This window comes from Onychostoma macrolepis, chromosome 23 (assembly GCF_012432095.1).
Source record: "Onychostoma macrolepis isolate SWU-2019 chromosome 23, ASM1243209v1, whole genome shotgun sequence".
Taxonomy (NCBI): domain Eukaryota; kingdom Metazoa; phylum Chordata; class Actinopteri; order Cypriniformes; family Cyprinidae; genus Onychostoma; species Onychostoma macrolepis.
The window spans coordinates 23,995,237-24,019,806 of NC_081177.1; the positions used below are offsets into that span (position 1 = coordinate 23,995,237).

Consider the following 24,570-nt stretch of genomic DNA (forward strand, 5'->3'; position numbering starts at 1 on the left):
AGGTATGAGGGTTATAATGATTCCAGGCGACTTCAATGACCTACTCCTCATTTTTCTCCATGTCACTCACAGTGCATTAGCTTCAATACCCCTTCACACATTTTAAAAGTCAGACAGTGCCCATATATGAAATACTGTTTGAGCAGAAAATGTCTGTGTAAAACATTCTTCTTACAGCAACGGCAGCATGTCACCAGCTCGTGGACTATACATACCATATTGTTAAAATATCAAATAGCCTTTAGTTTATGTCACAGCCATGAGCCATGATTTGCAACTTGCTATTGTCAGTTGGTGACAGGTGGTATTAGAAGGGGACGTTCTCATTTTAGAGAATATTTATTAAAAAACAATCAAAATGTTTAATTGTAAATTAATATTATAATATTAAAAAGTATTATATTATAATATTAATATATAAAGTAATATATTATAATATTACAAAATATTGTATCATAAATATTCATAATACTCATTTATTCTAATAATTAAATATACACTTCTCTGGACAAGATGACTTATTAATACGCAACCCTGGTTCATTTTAAATGCGCATATCTGCTAAACGTATATTTTGTCAACACTCAACAGTAGGAGGACACTAGCATAGTGTTTTTTTCTTTTCTCTTTTCGTTTTTTATTCAAATTATTATTGTTGGAAGATCACTGCACTTGCATATGACCTTAAAACTAACAGACATAGATCTAATCATGTAAACTTTTGATTTGATTGCATTTTCATACATCATCATAAGGGATTATCATTTCTGTAAAAGGTTTCTATACAGCAATTCTCTCTCTCTTTGTTTTTAGAGAACAGCAGTGCGGATCAGAAGCAGGCCTGTAAGAAACATGAGTTGTACGTTAGTTTTCGAGACCTTGGATGGCAGGTGTGTTATCCTTCACCCCTTCATCTCTCTCTTCTCTTTTCTCATCTCTCTTTTTTGTTAGTCATCTCTCTCATTCTTATTTTCTGCTTTTTAAAAAATAATTTCCCTTCATATATACGAAGTTCTGTCATGAAACTCTAGATGGCGTTGGCCAATATTTTCTAACATCATCATTCACACAGCGCAGTTGCTTGATTTTTTTCGCATCAGTAGCCAGTGATCTTGCTGTTCAACATTCAAATACTCAGCTAGTGCTTGCTGTAGCAGTTGCAAACCCTCCACCTCCCCAGCTCCACCTGTATAGATCTGCTATGGGGTAATTTCATGTATGCTAAATATGTGGGTTTATTTTATATATGATATATGTGCAGCAGCAGTATTTCTACATGCTTACAGCAGCATGTTGTGGATGTATTGGCAGTAGCAAGTTCAGTCAATCTGCTTAGGATGAATCAACCACTAGCCCAGAACAAATAACAAACCAGCTGAAATATTTCAAAAACCAGCTTGATGGTCTTAATCAGGTTTAACCTGATTTTTCTTTTTCTTTTTTCATTAGGTTTCCTCTCTCAGCTCTGTTCTTTCTCACTCGACATTCCACTTTATCTCTCACTGTGTTTATGGCTCAAACCGTTTTATGAGTCTGTGTAGCTCAAGTCAGTCTCTCCATTAGGCTGCATTACCTCAAGAGTACAAGCACCAGCAGTCAAGCAGGGATAGGAGAGCCTCGTTTCTGTTTACACACCCATAGTTTTGCCACCTGTAGCATATCTGTCTCTCCTACTGGATCATAGCACATAAACACTCACTCAGAGCAGCTGGCGAGGACTCTGAGACCCTGGCTCTAGCATGTGGGTTTATATTACCCTCAAATTCCCTTTTGAATCATAACATTTTACACATACTTTAACACGAGTGCAGAATACGATTACGCTTTATCATGATCTTTTTGTTCACTATTGGAGTGATCTGACACTCCTTTATGACTGAAGGTGAATGTTGTGTTAACAGATTTGTGCTCTGTCCATCTTTCAGGATTGGATTATAGCTCCTGAAGGATACGCTGCATATTACTGTATGGGAGAATGTGCCTTTCCTCTCAATTCTTACATGAATGCCACAAACCATGCCATTGTACAGACTTTGGTAAGTCTGGTACTTTTACCACAGCTGCCAATCACAAATATTTCTAAAGCTGTATCTCGCATTATTTTATTTTATTATTTTATTTTATACTTTTATTCAGCAACGTGCATTAAATTAATCAAAAGTGACAGTAAAGGCATTCATAATGTTATAAAAGTTACATTTTTTAATGTCCACGAGTGTGATATTGCGTTTATACAACAGTTTGATGGCACGAGTGTGTAAATAAATAAAAAAAATGACAAAGGAGTGTTTTTAAAAGCCCTCTTCTTTGTGAACTACTTCCTTCCACCACGGATACAAAATACAAATAATGGATTAATGAGACCAAAGACTGCCCGTTAGATTTACCCAAAACAAAACATATCTCATGTTTAACCACTATAGAGACATCAGAGCCAGCGGTAAATTCCAGAAGATCTGGCCGCGGTGAGGCGCTCTCGGCGGGTTTATGAGCGCTGAATGAACGCTGACGTCCTGGAGCTTACGTTCCTGAAAACGTCGATGCAAATTTTCACATAGACATTGTCTTTATTATCAAACCGCATATTTGAAGTCTAAACAAGTACATTCTCGCCTAAAATGCTCCATGACACAAACTATTATTTTTAAAATGATAGTGGATTTCAGCGTCCGCCATGATACTCGCTCTGAGAATAATAGCAACTTCAGCAAGCAGAGTGATACAAACGGTGAAACGACTTTTGGAGTTCTGTCAGACTCTAATATCGATGCTCTTATCAGCCAATCAGATTTGAGGACCAGAAAGAACTGATGTATAAATATATAGAATACAGATATTTATAAGATTTTTTTTTTTTTTTTTTTAAATAAGAAAGGCACACAAGCTACGAAAGTTTTTTTTTATTTGAATCAAGCACTTCACAAACAGTCAGATTGTCATTCTTACAATTTGACTAAAACCATGTAATGTTGGCATTCATAATATAAACATCTACTGTAAAAAAACTTTTGTTTAGACCTTCAACTTTGACCTTTGTATTTTTTTCTCAGGTTCACTTTATCAACCCTGAAACGGTTCCAAAACCATGTTGCGCCCCTACACAACTCCATGCTATCTCCGTTCTGTATTTCGACGACAGCTCCAATGTCATCCTGAAGAAATACCGCAACATGGTGGTCAGAGCGTGTGGCTGCCACTAGAGTCCTGTCAGACACACACACACACACACACACACACATAGACACACACAGTCACACATCTGACTGCTCCTCATTTGCTTATAAAAAGGAGCACCAACAAGTTCCCAGCAAAACCATATGAAGATCTCAAGCCAATTCCAGAATTTCGTTTACCAAGGACAATATGCAAAACTGTCTTATATGTACAAAAATTTATGTTTAATGTTTAAATATGGCAAAAAAGTGAAAGGAAATTTCCACAAGTGACATCTGTCTTACACAAACACCAACATATGTATGCACACATATACATGCTCACATGTACACACTTCTTTATGATACTTGTGCTTTCTACTGTGTAAATAGTTTTTCAATGAAAGAAACAAAAGTGTATTTATTTTCCTGGTCTTCCAACATGGAGTCTAAAACATCCTTGTCGTCTGGTGTGTTTTTTAATGAGTCCGCACTGTTTTAAAAAAGACATTGTCCAAAACATTTTTGAAAATTAAATCGTTCCATGATATAAAATTCCAAAATATTACCGGCTGCCAAATGAAAATTCTGTCATCATTTACTCAAGGTGTTCCAAACCTGCATGAATTCCTTTCTTCTGTTGAACACAAAGATACTTTGAAGAATGTTGTCAACCAAACAGTTGCCGGTAGCCATTGATTTCCATATCATTTGTCTCCATACTATGGAAGTCAATGGCTATGTCAACTGTTTGGCTACCAACATTCTTCAAAGTATCTTTGTGCTCAACAGAAGAAAGGAATTCATGCAGGTTTGGAACAACTTGAGAAAATGATGACAGAATTTTCATTTATGGGTGAACTATCCCTTTAAGAAAATGTACTGACCTTAAATACTTCTTTATAATAAGAAGATGAGATTAATTTCCTGCCATTTCATTTGCTTGCCTTAAGTTAAAGGCAGAGTACATTCCCTTCTTATTTCCACAGAGGGGCATTTATTAGGAGCATGTGAGGTAAGGATATCATTCCAGACTCTGATAGTGTTTTACTGCAGGCTTAGCCCAATAAATAAGTTTGAATAAACACAGGCTGTTCTCTCAGTACAGCAAGCCCCTCATAGCCCAGCGTTGACCTGAGACCTGCGGCCGCCACATGTGTGTGTATTAGCGAGGACACACACACAGAACATCTCTCAGTTTATACTGCCCACCTTTTCCCTTGACATAAAATCCTAAAGGGATGCTAATGGCATTTCTATCCATATATAATTTGCAACTATATAACTCTTATAGGATCAAACCAGAATCCTCTAATAGTATCTTAGAAGCATATAAGGTCCTGTTGGATAAACTGAAATGAGGAAATTCGGTTTATTCAGGATGATCTTTTTTCCCCACTGTATTGGTAAAAATTCCCTTTGCGTTTTCTTCTTGCTCTCTTCTTGGGCAAAAGGTGGTGTACAAACACTAAAGAAATTTGAAACACTAACAAACATGTACTACTAATAATGGTAACATAATTTAAGGGGAAAGTGAGAACTCAAGTGTGCCATTTGCATGCAAGATGTTTTCTGTGCTAATCACAAATGCATGTTTGTGGAGCATCAGGAGAACTGGCTAATCCGGCCTTGTCACAGTAAACTCGCTCCAGAGGTGCTTTAGTGTGGCTTTAGCAGTCGTGCCGACAGCAGATTGTGCACATGTGCTGTCTGTGCATTCGTAAGAAAGCTAACTACTGCTAAATATGTGACGGGGGGAAAAGTTTGTCATTTCAACTGAAAAACATAATTAGCTGTACAAATTGCATTAACTGTATTAATTGTTAACTGTATTAACTGTACGAGTTGATTAGTTAATTGGTTACAGTTAACGACAACATGATAATTGGTTTATATGTAGGGGAATTCTATATTATATTGTAGTTAACATGACAATATATGAACATTTAAGGTAAAATATTTTGAATACTATTTTTAAAAAGTAAAAAGTACTCACTTTTGCTTGTGTGTGTGAGAGAGAGTTACGTATGGAAACCTGTTTTCACCTCAAGTATAACATAAGAAAGTCACCTATAAAGTCAAATTGTTAAACAAAGTCACATTATGAGAAATAGTCACAATAATGAAAAATAAATTAGTAAGAGAATTAGTCACATCATGTGCAATATAACATTCATAATTGTGAGGAAAAAATCCTAATCACATGAAGTGACAGTCACAATTATGAGAAATAATGCAGCAGTTACGATAATTGCAATTTGGAGAAATTAAGTTGCAATTGTGAGGAAAACGTTGCAAAAAATACAGTTTGTGAGACAGTTGCAACAACGAAAAATAAAATTGTAATTGCGGAATATAATATCAATTATGAGAATTATTCACAATTGTGAGAAACAGTCAAATGGGATATAAAATTTATGATTGTGAGAAAAAGTGAATATTGTAAGATATATTCACACTGTAAGATATAAAGTCACATTTATGATAAACAAGGCACATTTTTTTAAATTGCAATTAACTGAAGTTAAGTTGCAATTGTGAGATATATTTGCAATTATGAGAAATAAATTCGCACTTACAAAAAACACAAAGTTGCAATCAAATCACAATTGTATAAAGTCACATTGTGAGAAAAAGTTGCAATAATAAAAAAATTAAGTAGCAATAATGGTAAAATGTCGCAACTGGAAAAAAACTAAATTTTGCAATTGTGAGATAATGTCACATTATGAAAAACAGATGCAATAATTACAAAGTTGTAACTGATATAAAATCACAATTACAAAAAAAGTTTTTGCAATTAGCTACATAAAAATTGTGCCATAACATTTGTAATTTTGAGAAAAAATTCAGAATTGTGAAATACAGCATATTCACACTTTGAATGATAAAGTCACAATTATGAGAAAAATGCCAAAATTAATTGCAATTACGAAAAAAAAAAAAGAGAAAAAAAATGCAATTGTGAGATATAAATAAAGTTCAAGTAAATACATAAGTAAATAAGTAAGTTTAAAGGAACACTCCACTATTTTTAAAAATAGGCTAATTTTAAAATGAGCTAAAAGTGCTACCGCCAGACCCGGAGATCAGCTGAATGGACTGTTTAACTCTTCGGGAGTTGGAAAATTTTCAAAAATAGTGGAGTGTTCCTTTAAGTAAATAAAGTTGAAATTATGGGCAAAAAAGTTGTGAGACTTCAGACCAAGCCAACACCCTTATCAAGACAAGACCCTTCCTCCTGCTCACCTTCTTTCCTCTTTCTCTCTCGCTCTCATCCACTCTCCGACATCCTGTTTATAGCGGAGGCTGTTTCAGATCAGCGCTCGCTCTGTGCCACCCGCAGACATCCAAATGCAGACCATGTGTATGTGTACGAGGTCACAGGCCGCACTCCCACTTTCTCTTTCTGAGGCCAGGGGCACATTCTGCCCGAGAGGCCTCCTCTTCCTCCACTCATCTCCCTCGCTCTGCCCTCCGCTGAACCCCTGCTCCCTCCTCTGCTCTCGGCAGCACGGGGTCAGAGGTTAATGGGGTGGTAATGTGGGACTAAGAGGGAAAATCTCTACGTTGCTCCCCCCATCCCTCGCCAACCCCCAGAAACCATTAACATCGCAGTCTCACAAATACTGTCATCTTTCAGCACGCCTAACGTGGACTTCCTCTCAGTGTCATGTTGTTTTATGACCTCCTCTTCTGCAAACCCATGGGTCTCCTGCTCGCTCCCAAAACTGATGAGGAGAATGAGAAATGGTGGGTATTTATTTCCACCTCAAGCGCTGATCCTTGACCTCTACCAGTCCAGGGAAAGACACACACACACACACACAAAAACATGTGGTCATGCCTGGCTCAGAATACAATTTTTTTTTTATGTATCGATTATTAATCTCTAGTTAATTTACAAACATTTTTGAGAACTTTGTCAGATGAGCTGTCACCTGCCAATAAAATCATAAAAGTGTTTGATCTTTGTGTTTCTTGAGGTGCTGCTATGCTGTGGCTAACGTTTTTTTTTTTTTTTTTTTTGTGGTTGTTAGCGCATTGGTTACTTAGTGGTGTAAGTCAAAAGATTCTTATTATCCAGGTTAAAATTGTGTTTATTAGCAAGTATACGCTAATTGCTTACAAAAAGTAATTTTATCTGAGAAAGAATATAAATACACACAGTAAAAACTGGCACTTGTTTTATCCAAGGTAAGCAGAATATAAAATTTGTATATTTAAACTACTGTTCAAAACTGTTCAAGGGTGGTAAAATGTAATAATATTTTTGAAAGAAGTCTCTTAAACTCAACAAGGCTGCATTTATTTGACTATATCTTAAAATGTAATTTATTCCTGTGATGCAAAGCTGAATTTTCAGAATCATTACTCCTGTCTTCAGTGTCACATGATCCTTCAAAAATGCTTAATGTACTGTATAATATTAATCTTAATATTTTTGTATATATATATATATATATATATATATATTATGAATCAATGGATACAGAACAGCATTTATTTGAAATATAAATGTTTTGTAGCATCATAAATGTCTTTGCTGTCACTTTTGACCAATTTCATTCATTCTTGTTGAATAAAAAAGGGAAAAGGGAGGGAGAGATATATTTAAAACCTGTTTTCCCCTCAGTAAAACAAAAAAGTTTCATTCTTTCATTCTGTGTGGAGTGTCATGATGGTCGCTGTGTTGAAATGACACATGACAGTTTGAATGAGTTCGGCTGAGTTTGAATTCCTGTAGGCTACTTTTGTACATCAGCGCATGCAGGTCATCTGTCCACCTACTGTATCATAAATACTGAGCATTCTGACATCCTATTCATTTCACATACTGCTTTGTGCATTTTAAGATGCTGGGTTTTATTCATGTAACTCATCCCTGCAATTTTGGTAATTGCAACATGACATACTGTACGCAGAATTAGCTCACGTTTAAATCACAGAGATTTCTAAACTCAAGACATATTTGCAATCATACTATGCTATAAACATTTGTACACTTCCAGGTAGTAGAAACCCTGTGTTTTATGCGTGATGTAATCTAACATCTAACTAAAGTAGCCAGCCAAATCTTTTCACAAGGCCATGTTACCAACAATTTGTGTGTGGAGAGAATAATGCTGACCTCTACTGGCAATTAAGTGTCACTACATGAACTCTAGCATCATGTTCTTGTGCTTCACTTAACATGATGCACTAGTATCTGTATTTTTTTTTACAAGTTCAGTGTCAAAGAAAAATCAGTAACAAATAAGGCTTTATCAGAATGCGAAAATATGGAAAGTCATTTCTGTCACAACAAGGAAAAAAAGTAAATTATAATTGACATAAATAATTACAATTATGAGATAAAAGTCAAAATTATGAGATAAAAATCTTTAACTGATGACATTTAACTATGACATTATGAATTTATGACCTTCATAATTTAGACTTTCTAATTTCATAATTATGATGTTTTTTTTATCTCTATTTATTATAAATTAGATTTTTAATTTCATTTTTTAGCTTTAATAATTTTGACTTTAATTTTCTTCGAATGACACAAAAAAATTTGATGTAAGCATAAAGTAAAAAGTAATGCCAGATTTTCCTGAATTACTAATTGAAATGCAATCATTATTTTCAAAAATGTTTTCCAGTATTTAAGTCAGTTTTTATTTTTTTAAATAGCAATAAAATATTTAATATACTTATGCCAAAAATGTAATGAAACTGAAAACATGAGACAGAAACTGAAGTGACAAACATTCAAATCATTGTCTTGTTAATGTATTTCTGAATTGCGTAAATCCGGATAAACGGAGCATCATGTGACTAGTCTCTATGCTTGTATCTCTCTGTCAGTTACAGTCTGTTCTGTCCTACTGCTGTTTAATCTCCTCCCTTGAAAGTCACTGTATCCTGTGTCCTGTCTCTCTCTCCCTCCCCCTCCATCCATCCATCTCTTTCCCTCTTCTCATCACCGCTGCAGTCTCTCTCCTCCGCTGGCATCGGCACGAGTCGTGTAGTATCAGGCTGGGCGATGCAGGACTGTCTGCTCAGGTGCAGTATTCATCTGCTTTATCTCCCTCAAACAGCTGCATGCTCCTCCTTATCATCGCTGATACACTGTAAGAGTTCACTCTGCTGTGTCTGTGGCCTTGAGGAATCAACGATGTCTTCAACACTGTGCTTTTACCACTTTTTTTGTGAAGCTCTGAGGGAATCGGTATTCATAATAATAAAAATATGCCATAATTAATACATAACGTTACATTCTCTTTGCACTGTTTGAATGGTCAGTTTAGCATGCATGTTAATCAGACTACTTATTTATTTATTATTATAAGGGTGTGAATGTCATTATAAGAAGCATAACATATTGGTGACCATATAATCATCAATAATGGACTATAATTTTTTAGGATCAGAAATAGTTTAAATAATAAATTATTATTAATATCATCACTGTTATTAGTCTGATTAGGGTGATATTAGAAGCATATGATTTTTTTTGCAATGTTTGCTACTGTATATTATAATGCCATTGTATTTTATAATTGTAGATTAGAAATACAAAACATATATTATGTGTATGCTGGACAATATTGTTTATTATTACTACCTTTACTGTTGTTGTTATTATTATTATTATTAATATTGTAATTATTATTAGTCTGATTAGGGTGATATTAGAAGCAGATGATATCGTTTTTGCAATGTTTGCTACTGTATATTATAATGCCATTGTATATTAAAATTGTAGATTAGAAGTGCAATACACATATTATGTACTGGACAATATTGCTTATATACACACACACACACACACACACACACACACACACACACAATATATGTATTATATATTGTATATATATATACAATATTGGTATTATTATTATTTATAATATACTAGGTAATAAAATCTGACAAATTGGAGATTGTTTTTAGTGTATTCAGAGAGATGTACTGAAATTAAAGTGTGTTTTCAGAAACACATTTTTATTTTATTTCTATTGAATTTATAATTAGATGTAGGTTCTAACTGTCAACACATGCAGATGGCAGGTAGGGCGACATAGTTTTAATGCAATTGAATGTAAATGAATCATCACATCAGTAATGCTCTGATATGGTTCTGGAGGCTCATGGCCACATGTCGATCGATAACTCTGCTGGATAGGAAGGGTGGGGGAGATGCGGCGTGCTAAGTGCTCTGATTTGGCCATTAGTCAGAATGCTTACTCATCTCTTTGTGCTCATCTGAGTGGGACAGTATGTCGTCTGGTGGGAAATTCAACACTTATAGATATTGATCTTCTTGTGCAGCATGAAACAATCTGTTGAGAGCACAGACATCAGTGGATGAATCTCACAAATCCTGTCAAGAACATGTCCAGATCATATTTCTGCCCCAAAATAAATAGGGTTAGAATAGGATCATTCAGAATAAGGCATGTGCTTTATAAGTACTAATAATCAGCCAATATGCTAGTAAAATGCATGCTAATAAACAACTATAGTGAATATATTCCTTAATCTGAAGTGTTACCATATGTCTGTGCATGTGTGTGTATGAGTGTATTGTATGTATAAGTATGGTCTCAGTAAAACTGAATGTTTTTGAAGAAGTCTCTTCTGCTCACCAAGGCTGCATTAATCTAAAAAATACAGCATATATAAAACACAGTAGTGATATTGTGAAATATTATTACAAATGTAATTCTTTTCCATTTGAATATCTAAAATGTAATTTATGTCTTTGATGTAAAGCTGAATTTTCAGCATCATTACTCCAATCTTCAGTGTCACATGATCCTTCAGAAATCATTCTAATATGAAGAAACATTTCTTTTTATTATCAATCATGAAAACAGCTGAGCTGCTTCATATTATTGTGGAAATATTTGATGAATAGAATGTTTTTAAAAAACAGCATTTATATGAAATAGAAATCTTTTTAAACATTATAAAAGTCTTTACTGTTGCTTTTGATCAATTTATGCATCCCTGCTGAAAAAAAAAGCATTTATTTAGCATTTATTAAAAAAACAAAACAAAAAAAACCATCTAATTGACTTATTGACTTATTGTATGTTCGATATGACAGCCTGCACATCTTATTTTTGATGAAATTGAGTTTTATAACTACTATTTTGAAATTACAAATGGTAAAGAATGGAAATTTCAACTGCGGTTAATTCTAAAACAAATGATCCATTAATACTTAATCAGGGGCAGAAATACGTAAACATTCTATAGGCTACTATTCTATAATTGGCTATATTCTTATCCTTTTTTTTTTTTTTTTTAACTGTGAAGATGTATTCTCAGTGTGTTTAGATTGATCAGTTCTTCCTGTATCCTGTCTCAGGACACGCATGATCCCAGTGAGGGATGAGGACGCAGAGTCTCAGAGGAAGGCCAAATCACGGCAGGCCAGACAGACTCGACGAGCCACACAGGTATGATGTACACAGACACAGTCAAAATCACAAAACACACAGGAGAGGAAGAATATGACTCTTCTGTATGCTCTGATTAGACTGGATTACCTATACTCTGAAATAAGGGTTAATGTGTAGTCAGCTAGTAATTATCCAGGACATGGCCTCAACGCAAGAAAATCATTGGTCTAGGCAGCAGCAAGACAAATACTGCAACAATTACTATTACATTGTTAATATAAGTCTTCTTTTATTCATGTCTTATGCTCAATAGAAAATGAAAAGTCAATTCTTTGATGCCATTTTAGCAAGTCAGTAACTATTATGGATCGGAAGATGGCGCCAATTTGCTAGTTTAACTTCATAAAAAGCACGCACGGGAAAGTCGCGCAGGATGCTGTCAACAGTACATATTTGACCGCTTAGTGCTGCGTTTGATCATTCAGAATCATAGTGTACACCTGTTTTAGGTATATCTTCTCATTTTTAATCGTCTTATTTTTAGGGAGTTACCCTCTCAGAGTTGTTGGAGGCAAAGAGAACCTTCAGCCCGTCAAAGCTGGAGATGCCCGCAGGCGAGGCGTCTAGATGTCTCCAGAGAAGAGTCCCCGAGGACCCGGCAGAAACCAGCCCGTCTCTGAGGGAGGAACAGCTGTCTGACAAACACCTGGATGAGGTGGCAGCACAACCATATGCAATTTACTCGTGTAAAACAGTGACAGGTGTAAATAATCAGCTCTATCAAATCTATTCCGAAGTCTAAAATCATACGCAGTGACCCCAAAAGTATTGCACACGTAAATCACACTTTAAAATGTATGAATGTTATTGAATTTGAATCAAAATACTTTTTACTGTAAGAAGCGTCATTGCATAATTTACTCAACATATTAGACCTTTTGAAAAAGAAATGTGGTAAATTGTATTGAATGTGCACTTGTCACCTGTAGTGTACCACTTCAAACCTATGTTTGCAGATAATATAATAATAATACTGAAATATAGGCCACTTTTATTTCTGTACTTAAAGAGAGTGTAATTTACATTTAATTAAATGTAAGCTAAAGTATATTTTAATTTAATTACAGTATAAATAACATTCAACTGAAATTCATTTGAAAAAAACATTACATTACATTCACACTTAACTGAATTTACATTGTAATTTCCCTAAGTATGCTTATACACTGTAAAAAGTGATAAGTTGACATAACTTAAAAAAATTGAGGAAACCCGTTGCCTTAAAATCATTAAGTACATAAAAAAAAAAAAGTTAAGTGAACTTGAAAATTCAGTTAACTTATTTTTTTTAATTATCTTTTACTTAAAAAATTGAAGGCAACGGGTTTCCTCAATTATTTTAAGTTAAGTCAACTTATCACTTTTTACAGTGTAAAAGGATGCTTTTTCTCGTGTGTTACTTGGAGATTTTCATTGGCAGAATGAAAATGGAAATTACTAGAAATATTACAGTATGTTCAGTGTAAGTTATTCACTATTAACTAAATGCCTGTATAATAGCAGTATCACACCTATAATCTGCCGTTGACTGAAAGCTGACACTAAAGTGTGATTTTTTTAAAATTGTGGTAGTATGTTTTTAATTCATTTATTGATTCGTTAATTCTCCAAGCAAGGAAACTGGAAAAGAAGAGCAAGAAGCAAACCTGAAAGGTCATCTTTTTGCCTCTCATCAGTTAAAGGAGCGTGTGGTTTCACCCCGAGTCTAAAGAGTCACAGCACCTCCATTGGTATTACTGCACCTTAAGATCTGACAAAGTGTGCAATGATTTATAAGCATCATTATCATACTGATGTATGTCTTGTCTATTGATTACAGAGTCTGAGTGGACAGATGAAAATGACAACATCCTTTACGGTTCCTCGGACGTGTCTCTGAAACAGCAGCTGACCGAAGACCGCGATCTCAGCACTGAGCTGACCAGCCCGCTCACTCAGGTACCACTAGAGTATTTCATTCATTGCTGTTTCAAATGTATATTCTTATATTTTATACATTGCTATTCTTGTGCTTCCCACATGAGCAATGTCAATAACTCGATAACGAATTTATCATTTACTGCAGCGAATTTGATTGAAAAAATTCAGCACTCTTTTTGTAGGTCTTTACGAATCTTTCTTCTTTTTACCTATTTTACTGTATGTGCGAATTGCAGGCTGAATTTTTACAGCCACTTGTAATTTTAAAGGGATAGTTCACCCAAAAATGAAAATTCAGTCATTAATTACTCACCCTCATGTCATTCCAAACCCGCAAGACCTAAAAGTATATACAAAAAGTATTCTCGTAGCTTCTTAAAATTACAGTTGAACCACTGATGTCACATGGAATATTTTACCGATGTCCTTACTGTCTTTCTGTGCCTTGATCGTGGTAGTTCCCTTGCTGTCTATGGAGGGTCAGAGAGCTCTCAGATTCCATCAAAAATATCTTAATTTGTGTTCTGAAGATGAACGTCTTACAGTTCTTACAGGTTTGGAACGACATGAGGGTGAGTAATTAATGACAGAATTTTCATTTTTGGGTGAACCATCCCTTCAGTTTTCCTGTTATGTAAGCTGTATTTGGAATTTATCACTACAACACAGTCTGTGACCTAAAGTGATAGGTTTTAGTTACACAGTTGCTGAAGATTGATGAACCTGAATTGAATGTGAACAGTCAAAAAACAGTCAAAAAAAAAAAAAAAAAAAAAATATATATATATATATATATATATATAAATATATATAATTTTTAAAAGTGTAAGTGTCAGGTTTTGGATCAGGATATTGGTTTCAATTTAAAACCAGGTGTATCAGGTGTGTCCTGTAGAGACAACATTAATAAATAAATCAAACATACACTACCCTACACTGTGGTTAGTAAGATATTTTGTTGTTTTTGAAAGAACAGCATATATTTTAAATAGAATATCTATAATATAATATTATAAATGTCTTCACTTTCACTTTTGATCAATTTAATACATTCTTGCTGAATAAATGTATTAATTTCTTTAAAAAATCTTAACGAACGCAAACTTTTAAAAGGTAACATATTCTCCAAGACAATGTTTTGCTACTTTTAAAAACTTTTGACATGCACCTTTCACTCACTTAGGCTAAACTAAATGTGGATACTTTTGTACTTTCGCTCAAGTATATTTTTAAAGTATAGATTAATCATGACTCATTGAGAATAGAGAATTTCTACAGTGGGATCAGTGAATGAAACTTTTGCATGATGCAGTGACAACCGCAAAACTGACCACCGGTACACAGACTTCAGTATTCAGTGTGTTTGTCTCTCTTAAATTTGACAAAAAAAAAAAAAAAAAAAAAAATAAATAAATATGACACACACACTTAATGAGACTTATTAAGAAGGTCATTAATAACCTTGACCATTTGGTATTTCCTTTCTCAATCAATCAATCAATCAATCAATCAATCGACCAATCAATCAATCAATCAAAAAAAAAAAAAAAGTATTGCACTTTCACACCACTAGATGGCAATGCTGCATAGTTCTTTGTAGTCTATATAGTCTTTGGCCCAGCAGAAGATCTGTTTTAAAGTAATCTATTATCCTTAAATTCTCACACTATATCCCCATTATACATTCTTATCAGGTTGAATGTTTTCCTCTGTTTATGTATAGAGAAGGTAAGGCTCAGAGCTGAGTTTGGTGAAGCGATCTTGCTATCCGCCCTTAATGAACCCCTGAAGAGTGTGAGAGGTATCCTGACATTCCATACCATGTAGGGCAAAACGAGCCGTCTACAGCCTCTCTTCCCACTCCTTTTCTATTTCCCCAAGCCTTCAGCACTCTAAGCTTAATACAGCACATAAAGTGAGGGAAACTAATGAAAATAAAACAATAAGAAACAGCCTGCACTGCAAGGCTGACGTGTAAGGCAACAAAATAGGTGGAGGAGAGAGAGAACAAGGACACAACCTATATGTGGCAGTGGAAAGGTACAGTGAATCCCTGTCTCAATCCGTCAGCTGGCTCTCCTCTGATTTGAAGTGCTGAATGACTCTGGGGAAGCCGGTGTGTAATAGGAGAAAGCTTCTGTGCAGCTGCGGCCTATATCGGTCACTGATAATTAACACTGATGCTCATCAGGACAGAGCCTGCTTCAGCATGCCGTGTGAATGTAAACTGAGTCATATTACTGTTACTGATGAGGGAAATGTTTGTGTGTGTGTTTAGTGCATCTGTTTCTATGTGTTTTATGGGCAGCAGTGCTCATTGCCAGATGTATCATTGTAACACTATCAAAGTGTGTGCCAACATCAAGCACACAATTCATTCATCAATTCATTTTAATTATTAAATCTTAAATCATGCATTAAACATGCATATCAACAAAAGAGAAACTTTATGGCTACTTTTGGTTTTCATATATATATATATATATATATATATATATATATATATATATATATTTAAAAACAATTTTTTGTATGGTTTTATGTTTGAAAATAAAGTAATTAAGATATATGTGATCAAATATTAGTTTTGTAATTTTACAGTAATGCTAATCAAAATATTATTATTTTTATTATTTATTTATTTATTCTTTAACACTTGATTTTTCACATTTTACTGATTTTTGAAATACTACAATAGTATTTTTTTGTTTTTATTTATTAATTTTTAGATTTAGTAGTAGTAGTAGTAGTAATAATACATATTATTATTTTTTATCATTAACATTAATAATAATACTGATGATGATGATGACAATTAGATGATTATTATTACTATTATTTTTATAGCCATATTGATATATAATCACAAAATTTGACCAAAATGTGCAGTCCTGGATTTTGTAAAACACATTTTAAATTTTACTTACTTTTTAGTCACATTTTCTTTGTATTCAAAATTTTATTAACATTTTTAATCTAAAAATTGGGTTTTTATATTAAGCTATTTTATTTGTGATATTTTAATCTGAAAACAGGCCTTCAACAAACTTATTATATTATATTATATTATATTATATTATATTATATTATATTATATTATATTATATTATATTATATTATATTATATTATATTATATATTATATTATATTATATTATATTATATTATATTATATTATATTATATTATATTATATTATATTATAGACAGGTATTTATTGTCCATCTACTGTACTGTGTGGCTTAATAGTCCATATACTGTAAATAAACTCTTGTGCAGTCATATGGAAAATCCAAAGATTAACTTCAAGTTGAACTTAAATCTTAAATGTCACATAAAATCATAATTTGACTGTAAAAATGATTTATTCCAGTTTAACTATTTCTCATTTTACACAATAGAGTTTTTGCTCCAAAGTGAGACATGGTCACATTTATGACTATGTTGTTTATTATTATATAAACACACAAGCTGAAAAGGAAGGCTATACTGGGTGCTGTAGGTTTGGAGATGGAGTATTATGATATGTAAGCTGAGATCTTGGGAATGAGCCAGAAAGCTGCAAATCAGGGATGCTGTGGTTAGCCAAAACTCTGCCTCTTCTCATAAAAGAGCTAAATGATCTGACAGACCAGCTACAGTGTGAAGACGCTGTGTGTGTGTGTGTGTGTGTGAGTTTTATGCAGAAGCAACCGAGTTAGTTTGTATTTATAATAATCTGTTGTGATTGTGTATGTTTATATTTGGTTATTGTGTATTTATTGTGTTATAATGGATCTGTGTGTGATTAGTGTGAATAGATGGCACAAAGTGTGTGTGAATGCTGATGTGTGTGTGTGTTTATGGTGGAAATGGCCTCTTTTTGACCCCAGCAGAGAGCAATGGAAGTTTACTTTCTGCTAGAAACATTTCCATCCTTGTGTCTCCTTTCATATATTCCACACAGGCCTGAAATCTCCTGCCGTACCGTAACATACATTTCTCCTCTGTTTTGCATTGTAATTGCTTGTGTTTCTTTTTTGACCCTTCATGGAGCCATGACATGTTGTTTAAGCTGGCGATAACATGCCACACCACCCCGTTCTATATAGTGTTGAAATACAGAAGACATCAGCCTTCATAAAACCATGTGTTTTCATTAAAACGATATGTTTACACACAATATAGTGTTCTTGTTGTGAGAATGTGAGGGCTAGCTGTCACACAGAGAATTCTTGAGTGGTAATCCAAATGAATCATCGAGTCGGAGTCAGGAATTGATTTCTTTAAATGGACCGTTGAACTGATTCACAGAAATGAATCATACACTACGCTACTGCTTGGGGTGTGTAAGATTTTTAAATGTTTTTTAAAGCTAGAAGTCCTTTATGTTCACCAAGGCGGCATTTATTTGATCAAAAAATGCAGTAAAAACAGTAATATTGTGAAATATTATTACAATTGAATATAACTTGATTTCTATATGGATATAATTTAAAATATAATTTATTCCTGTAATGTAAAGCTGAATTTTCAGCATCATTACTACAGTCTTCAGTGTCACATGATCCTTCAAAAATCATTCTAATATGCTGATTTGCTGCTCAAGAAAAATTGATTTACCAATTTATTTATATGTATTAATATGACTCATTTATTCATTTATTTAGAAAGCAGTTGTGTTGCTTAATATATATATATATCATTTTTTGGACACTGTGAGATTTATTGCATTGCATTGTAAATGTCTTCACTGTAAGTTGACGTATTACATGTGTTCTTACTAAAAAAATATATAAATTCGAGACCATATTAAAACACTCATTCATATATGTGAGCTGTGAAACAAGGAATGATTGCAATAGTGAATATTCATCTATCTTACATGTTATGATACACTGCTGATGGGAATCCAACCTAAAAAAGTCCAATGAGTCACACGATTCATGCCAGCGGCCTTTTTGTTTTCATCTCATTTTATCTCACTGTTGGGATGTGGATCTCAAAGATTAGTTTGTGTCCTGAATCGAGAGGACAAGTAGAGGACACGCACTGAACCCGAGCGCTCGCGGATATGAATGTTCCATTTGGAAAGTCATAAAAAGAAGAATAGGTCAAGTCTGCTTAACCCGAAACGCAGATGCAGCTATTGAAACTTTGGCTTCCAGACTGAAATCCACTGTCTTAAACAAGTCTCCCAAGGCCAGTTTCCACCGGCTTACTCCGTTCAGGCCAGTGGAAAAGGAAAGCCATTGTGGCCGATGTGATGAGGTGCACTGTATGGCTTAGGTTCACCTCTGCAGATGGCTTTGAGTTCTCTTGCATTATTAGCCAGAAACAGACAGGAAGAAAGCATGGGAACTGCTTTTAGAGAGCGGACCAGCTCCAAAACTTATGCGCTTGAAAAGGATTTGGAGAAACTCTTAATGTTAAATACATTAATATTAAACTTCAATACATAATTCATTCTGCATCGTTTGTGCTGCAGACATTAATGACAGTGAACGATCTTGAAAGATTGTACAACTACAGATTTAAAGCAAAATATTTCCAAAACGTAATTTGTCAGGTTTTAAAAGATAAAACATTAGATATACTGCTCAAAATTAAAGGAATAGCTCACCTAAAAATGAAAATTTACTGACAGTTTACTCACCCTCAGGCCATCCAAGATGACTTTGTTGAGAAATTTATTTTGGAAAGAGATCTGGAGAAATGTAGCATTGCTTCACTTGCTCACCAATGGGTGCCGTCAGATTGAGAGTCCAAACAGCTGATAAAAACATCACAATATTCCACAAGTAATCCACGCCACTCCAGTCCATCAATTAATGTCTTGTGAAGTCAAAAGATGTGCATTTGTAAGCAACAAATCCATCATTAAGATGTTTTTAACTTTAAACCTTCGCTTATAACCAAAATACGAGACCATAATCCATAATAATGTTTCCTTCAGTGAAAAATTCCCAGTTGTCCTCTCATATCAAAATCCACCAATGTATTTGTTTAGAACTGTTTTGAACTGTTTTTATTTTGTTTGGAAACAGTGCTTAATCAGTGCATATTTCTCTCCTGATTCAGACAAGATGACTTTTTCACTGAAGAAAGCAATATTATGGATAGAGGAAGCAACAGTTTGAATTCAGTTTTTGTTTTAATGATGGATTTGTTTCTTACAGACACACAGTTTTCGCTTTACAAGACATTAATTGATGGATTGGAGTGGTGTGGATTACTTATGGATTATTGTGATATGTTTATCAGCTGTTTGACTCTCATTCTGACGGCACCCATTCACTGCAGAGCATCCGTTAGTGAGCAAGTGATGTAATGCTACATTTCTCCAAATCTGTTCTGATGAAGAAACAAACTCATCTACATCTTGGATGACTTGAAGGTGAGTACATTTTCAGCACATTTTCATTTTTAGATGAACTATTCCTTTAAAACAAAATGTACTTGCTTTTTTTTTTTTTTTGCTTGACTTGCTTCTGTGTCAGTAATCTGTCATATTTAATTTGGCACAAAGGCTAAAGTTGAAGGAAGGGAGTGCAATACACGTGATATGAACTGAGCTTCACTGACAGAGCGTTAAGTCACATGAGCTCTGACATTCAATTCATCCTCTTCATTCAAATGTCATTTCAGACCAACTCCATGACACATACAGCACGACTGGAAAATGCTAGCAGGCATTTAGGGACAGGACCGCTGTAGGCAATTTTTAGGTCCGGGTACAACATTTTCATCATGGATTCATCATGGTTTCCAGTATGTGTCAGTCCACATCTACTGTTCAGTTTTCACATACTGAAACACTGTCAAAAATGTTTGTTTGGTACCTGTTTATTTTACATTTCATAACTGCATATACTGTATAATGTTAAAATTACAGCCTACTGAAATGCATTGATCTGTGCTTCACTTTTAGATATACTGATAAACACCAATAACATTAACCAAATAAAATAAAATGTAAGATAAAAAACCCCTGATAACTATTTAAATAAAATATAATCAAAAGTGATGCAACACACAGGCACTTCTGAGAGCTTTCATTTAAAAAAATACATAGATTAAAAAAGTTTGAAATTTAACTAACAAAAACATATATATATATACAGTATATATGTATATATATATATATACATTTTAGCTGTTGTTTGCTAAAATATAGATTTTCACTGTACAATATAAGGTAATTCATACTTTATTCTTTCACACTTATTTTACAGCCTATAAAAATATTTTAATATTAGGCTACTGTACAATGAATGGGGGCTGAGAATTCAAGCTGAAAAAAATCCCTAAAAAAGTACTTCATATTACACATGCACTATATTTCAAATTCTCTCAAGTCAATATATAGTATAACAAAAAAGTTTTAGCATCCTTTTAAAGCTTGAACTCTGCAGTTTCCATATTAATTGTAACTGCGTGGAAAAGAGTGACCAGCGCTTTCTTCAAAATCTCTCCTTTTGTAATTTACAGAAAACAGATTTTAGAGCAATATGAAGGTGAGCATATGATTACAGAATTACAATTTTGGTGAACGAGTTTTTACTGTAATATTTTTACAGTCCTTTTCTGTTTAAAGTACTCAAATATAATAGATATAATAGTGACCTAAACCACCTGGTACTGAGCCAGAGAAAGTGCAGAAGGAATATGAGAGAACAAATAAGTGAAAGGACTGAGATTTATGAAGTGTGTGTGTGAGAGAGAGAGAGAGAGAGAGACGGAGCTGAGTGGGTCAGAGTGAAAACAGTTTTGTTCTTTCAGTGTTTGTGTGGAGTGATTGTAAGTAGACAGAACAGTGAGGGAGGCTTTCAGCCGTCTGTAAAGTTAACAAAGCAAAGTCCTCTCCTTATTTAGCTCTCATTGTGCGTCTGTATGAATGAGTGAGTGTCAAAGAGAGAACGTCAGCTGGACGAGACACGACTGTTGTTTATGTGTTTGTGACTGAGGGAGTGGGACGGAAATAGAGATAGATAGATAGAGGGAGTGGAGATAGCAAAGCGGAGAGGTGCTTCTAATTGTTTTCATTTTTCTGTAATGATCGAGGAGGAACGGGAACACAGATCGGCTGTCAGTCTCAGCGCACACACTGCAGAGGGAGCGACTCCTCTGGACGCACGCGCGCGCGTTTGCACCTGTTGAGCATATCTATTCACGTCCAGCAGTCATGGCCGTCTCCACAGCTGTGTGAGAGGGTACTCGTGTCTTTCAGGGGTCTTCCTATCTTACAGGAGAGAGATGTCATCGCTCTATTCACGCAGCAAGGACCTTTCCTCTCGCTCCAGAAAGTCCCTATCGGACTCGCCGCCCTCTTCCCCGTCCCCCAGCACCAAAACCTTCAGAGTAAGAGCCAGCTGTGTTTGCTTTGTGTTTGTCACAATAACACTGACGTTTCAATAGGCAGTATTGTGTTCGATGTGATGCAACTTTGTCATTTGTCACTAAGGGAGGATACAAATGTTCACATATTACAATGTTTTAGGCTATATTTTAGGGGTTTTGGTCTTCAACAGCAGTCAGAAGCAACCTAACTTTTTAGTTTTCAAGTGCTTATTTCTTCATTTTGGTGATTATACAGTGGAGTCCAAAAGTCCACGTTGAAAATCTGGGATTTTGTTTTTCATTCAAACAGTGTTTTAAGATTCTGAGCACTTTTAAGCAATTAAAATGTAATGCTTTAAATTTCAGATTTTGCAGTATTTCTAGGTCACTGATCACATTAAAGTCGTGATAATGATCGTATGACTGTTTTTGAAGACTATTGAGAACGGGATCATCAGGTTTTATAAAAACTTATGCCGTTCATGCAACTTGAGTGCTGCTGTCATTAACCCTGTACAGCCTGACATGAAATAATAATCAGAAAAAAATATCTATATACATTTTAAATAGGACAGTTTATTGAAGCTTTACGGAAAATGTAAAATATAAAAGTAAAAAAAAGTTTTTTTTTGTTGTTTTGATGTGTCATATTTGATACATCAAGCTTACTGTATATGACTCATATGATATAGTAATAATATGAAGCTCATACTCGAAGAGGAAAAACATCTCATTATGCAATATGGTGCAGTTCCTGATATTTATATGCCCAAAAATTAAAATGAATTTCTGATCTTAAATGAGCTTAAATGTAAACCAATGAGATCTTTATAACAGTATAGAAGATTACTTGCATAAAATGCATATAATTATCAGTTGTCACTCAATATAATATGTTTTAATAAGATGATATTTAAATGCTTAGTTTTATGATCAAAACTTTAATTTTTATTGTGCTGGTCAAAACGCAATGCAATGCAATACAATTAACGATGAACAGTAAACATTCCTTAAAAGCCTTATGGATAATATTTGATTTTATAACATGATTTTTCTAATAAATGATGTATGGATAATCAAATAAATTTAAGCTGCTTCGGTCCAGTAAGTGTTCATCTTGAAATATTACTAACCATATAAAAGTTATTCTTCAGTTTACTTTTCACAGCAAAATGACACCTGACGTTTTTACAACTATACTTGCTAAACAAATATGAAGCAACAATCATTCGACAGAAGGCATGTGATATATTGTGTACAACAGGTTTTTCAGCAATGCTTTGTTCATGTTGGTTATTTAGAAACCGCATGTATCAGACATGCTACAGCAGGTTTTATAGGGTAAAGGCAAACAAAAGCTAATTTTATTGATAAATCAGTACACAGTATGAACAAAGTTGCATGAAATAGTCCTTAACTTACAGCAAACAAATCAATAATCATGTTGTAAAGGAAGTTGTGGTGCTTGTATGACAGCAGAGCATCTCTGAGCTCATGAGATGGTGTTGTTTTGCTGTGGTTGAAGGTTGACGTCAGCGAGTGAACAGAGCTTTAGTGTCTCTCATGTAAACACTGATTCAGGATGTAGTGGGAGTCAGTCCCAGCCATCACGGTTCACTCAGTTTTTAAATGACTCTGGCCACGTCCCCCAGTGATTTGCTAATAATTACTGCAGAGCATAAACAGTTTGCAGCACTGCCAGAAGAGACAAAAGACTTATTAAGAAAATGCTCTTCAAATGCTTAGTATACAGTATTCAGTTGACGGTATATAGTTGACAAATGATATTTAGGAAGTTCTTGTCAGGTTTTCTTAAGAAAATATGAGCGATGTTTGTTAATTCATGATGCTAGAGTGTTGTGGATGCTGCCAGTGATTGCTTTGCGGTTGCGTGAACATTTCTAGGTGTTTTGAATGTTTCTTTTCATCATCCACCAGACAGAAATCATAAGACTGGTTTAGGTATGCGGTAGAAGTAACAGCACATCTCTTCTAAACAAACCAATGATTTGAGGAATCATTCAGCATAAACAATGAAGTTTAATATCTGTTCAGATCCTTAATCAGTGTGTAGACACTGAGGCTTGTCTTAGCAAACACTACGAAATGTGAATAAATATGTGTAAGGAAAAGTGTATATTTTTGCTCAGATAATTGTGTATAGGAAAAGTGGAAAGTGTAAAATATTTGTTCAAATAATTTATAGATAAGTATTTTTCTAGTACAAATATTCTATGTGGTCTAAAACAAAGTGGTAACCTGTAGTTGTTACCTTAAAGATATTTCTACCTGATTTAACTCTAAATTTGTCTAAATAATGTATATAGGCTGATTCATTGATGATAAATATTTTAGACTTGAATAAAACCAGTTAATTTAGTAACATATTTTGTGTTCTTGGGCCTACTTGGCTCATATTCTGAGAAATATAGTGTGATAATTGATATCACATCACTCACAATTCATTCAGAAACTTTTCTCAGTTGGTGCACAGTATTTTCTGTGTTTCGCAGAATAATTCTAAAATGATTAGAAAAGCAGTTTTAGATGAAGCACACAGTAGGCCTATACTATTCACACTGTAAAAAATGACCGTGAATTTAATGGTAAAAGACTGTAAAAATGCCACAGTAAAAGCCTGTTGAATGGTTAACAGTAAATTCCCCTACTATATATGGTGATAAACTGTATTGGACATTACGTCTTATGGTAGTATTTTTGG

General features: G+C 34.2%; 3 protein-coding genes across 8 annotated transcripts in view; all 3 read left to right on the top strand.

Moving 5' to 3' along the window:
* bmp7b (bone morphogenetic protein 7b) overlaps window positions 1-3,611 on the top strand; it is a 54,691-nt gene extending 51,080 nt beyond the window's left edge. The window contains exons 5-7 of the mRNA XM_058764561.1: window positions 814-890; window positions 1,926-2,036; window positions 3,051-3,611. Of these exons, the coding sequence (XP_058620544.1) occupies window positions 814-890; window positions 1,926-2,036; window positions 3,051-3,200 (338 nt within the window). The 3' untranslated portion in view covers window positions 3,201-3,611. The remainder of the gene's footprint in view (window positions 1-813; window positions 891-1,925; window positions 2,037-3,050) is intronic.
* Window positions 3,612-9,102: 5,491 nt separating this feature from the next.
* Window positions 9,103-15,509, top strand: LOC131531555 (protein phosphatase 1 regulatory subunit 12B-like). Its single transcript, XM_058762390.1, has 7 exons — window positions 9,103-9,203; window positions 11,518-11,608; window positions 12,096-12,266; window positions 13,224-13,341; window positions 13,431-13,549; window positions 15,255-15,259; window positions 15,359-15,509. Exons 1-7 carry the CDS (start codon window positions 9,184-9,186, stop codon window positions 15,507-15,509), a joined length of 675 nt encoding a protein of 224 aa, XP_058618373.1. The 5' UTR covers window positions 9,103-9,183.
* A 5,794-nt stretch (window positions 15,510-21,303) lies between these two features.
* LOC131532068 (protein phosphatase 1 regulatory subunit 12B-like) overlaps window positions 21,304-24,570 on the top strand; it is a 30,189-nt gene continuing 26,922 nt past the window's right edge. For all 6 annotated transcript variants that reach the window (XM_058763414.1, XM_058763416.1, XM_058763415.1 and 3 more), the window contains exon 1: window positions 21,304-21,869. In XM_058763414.1, the coding sequence (XP_058619397.1) occupies window positions 21,765-21,869 (105 nt within the window). In that variant the 5' untranslated portion in view covers window positions 21,304-21,764. The remainder of the gene's footprint in view (window positions 21,870-24,570) is intronic.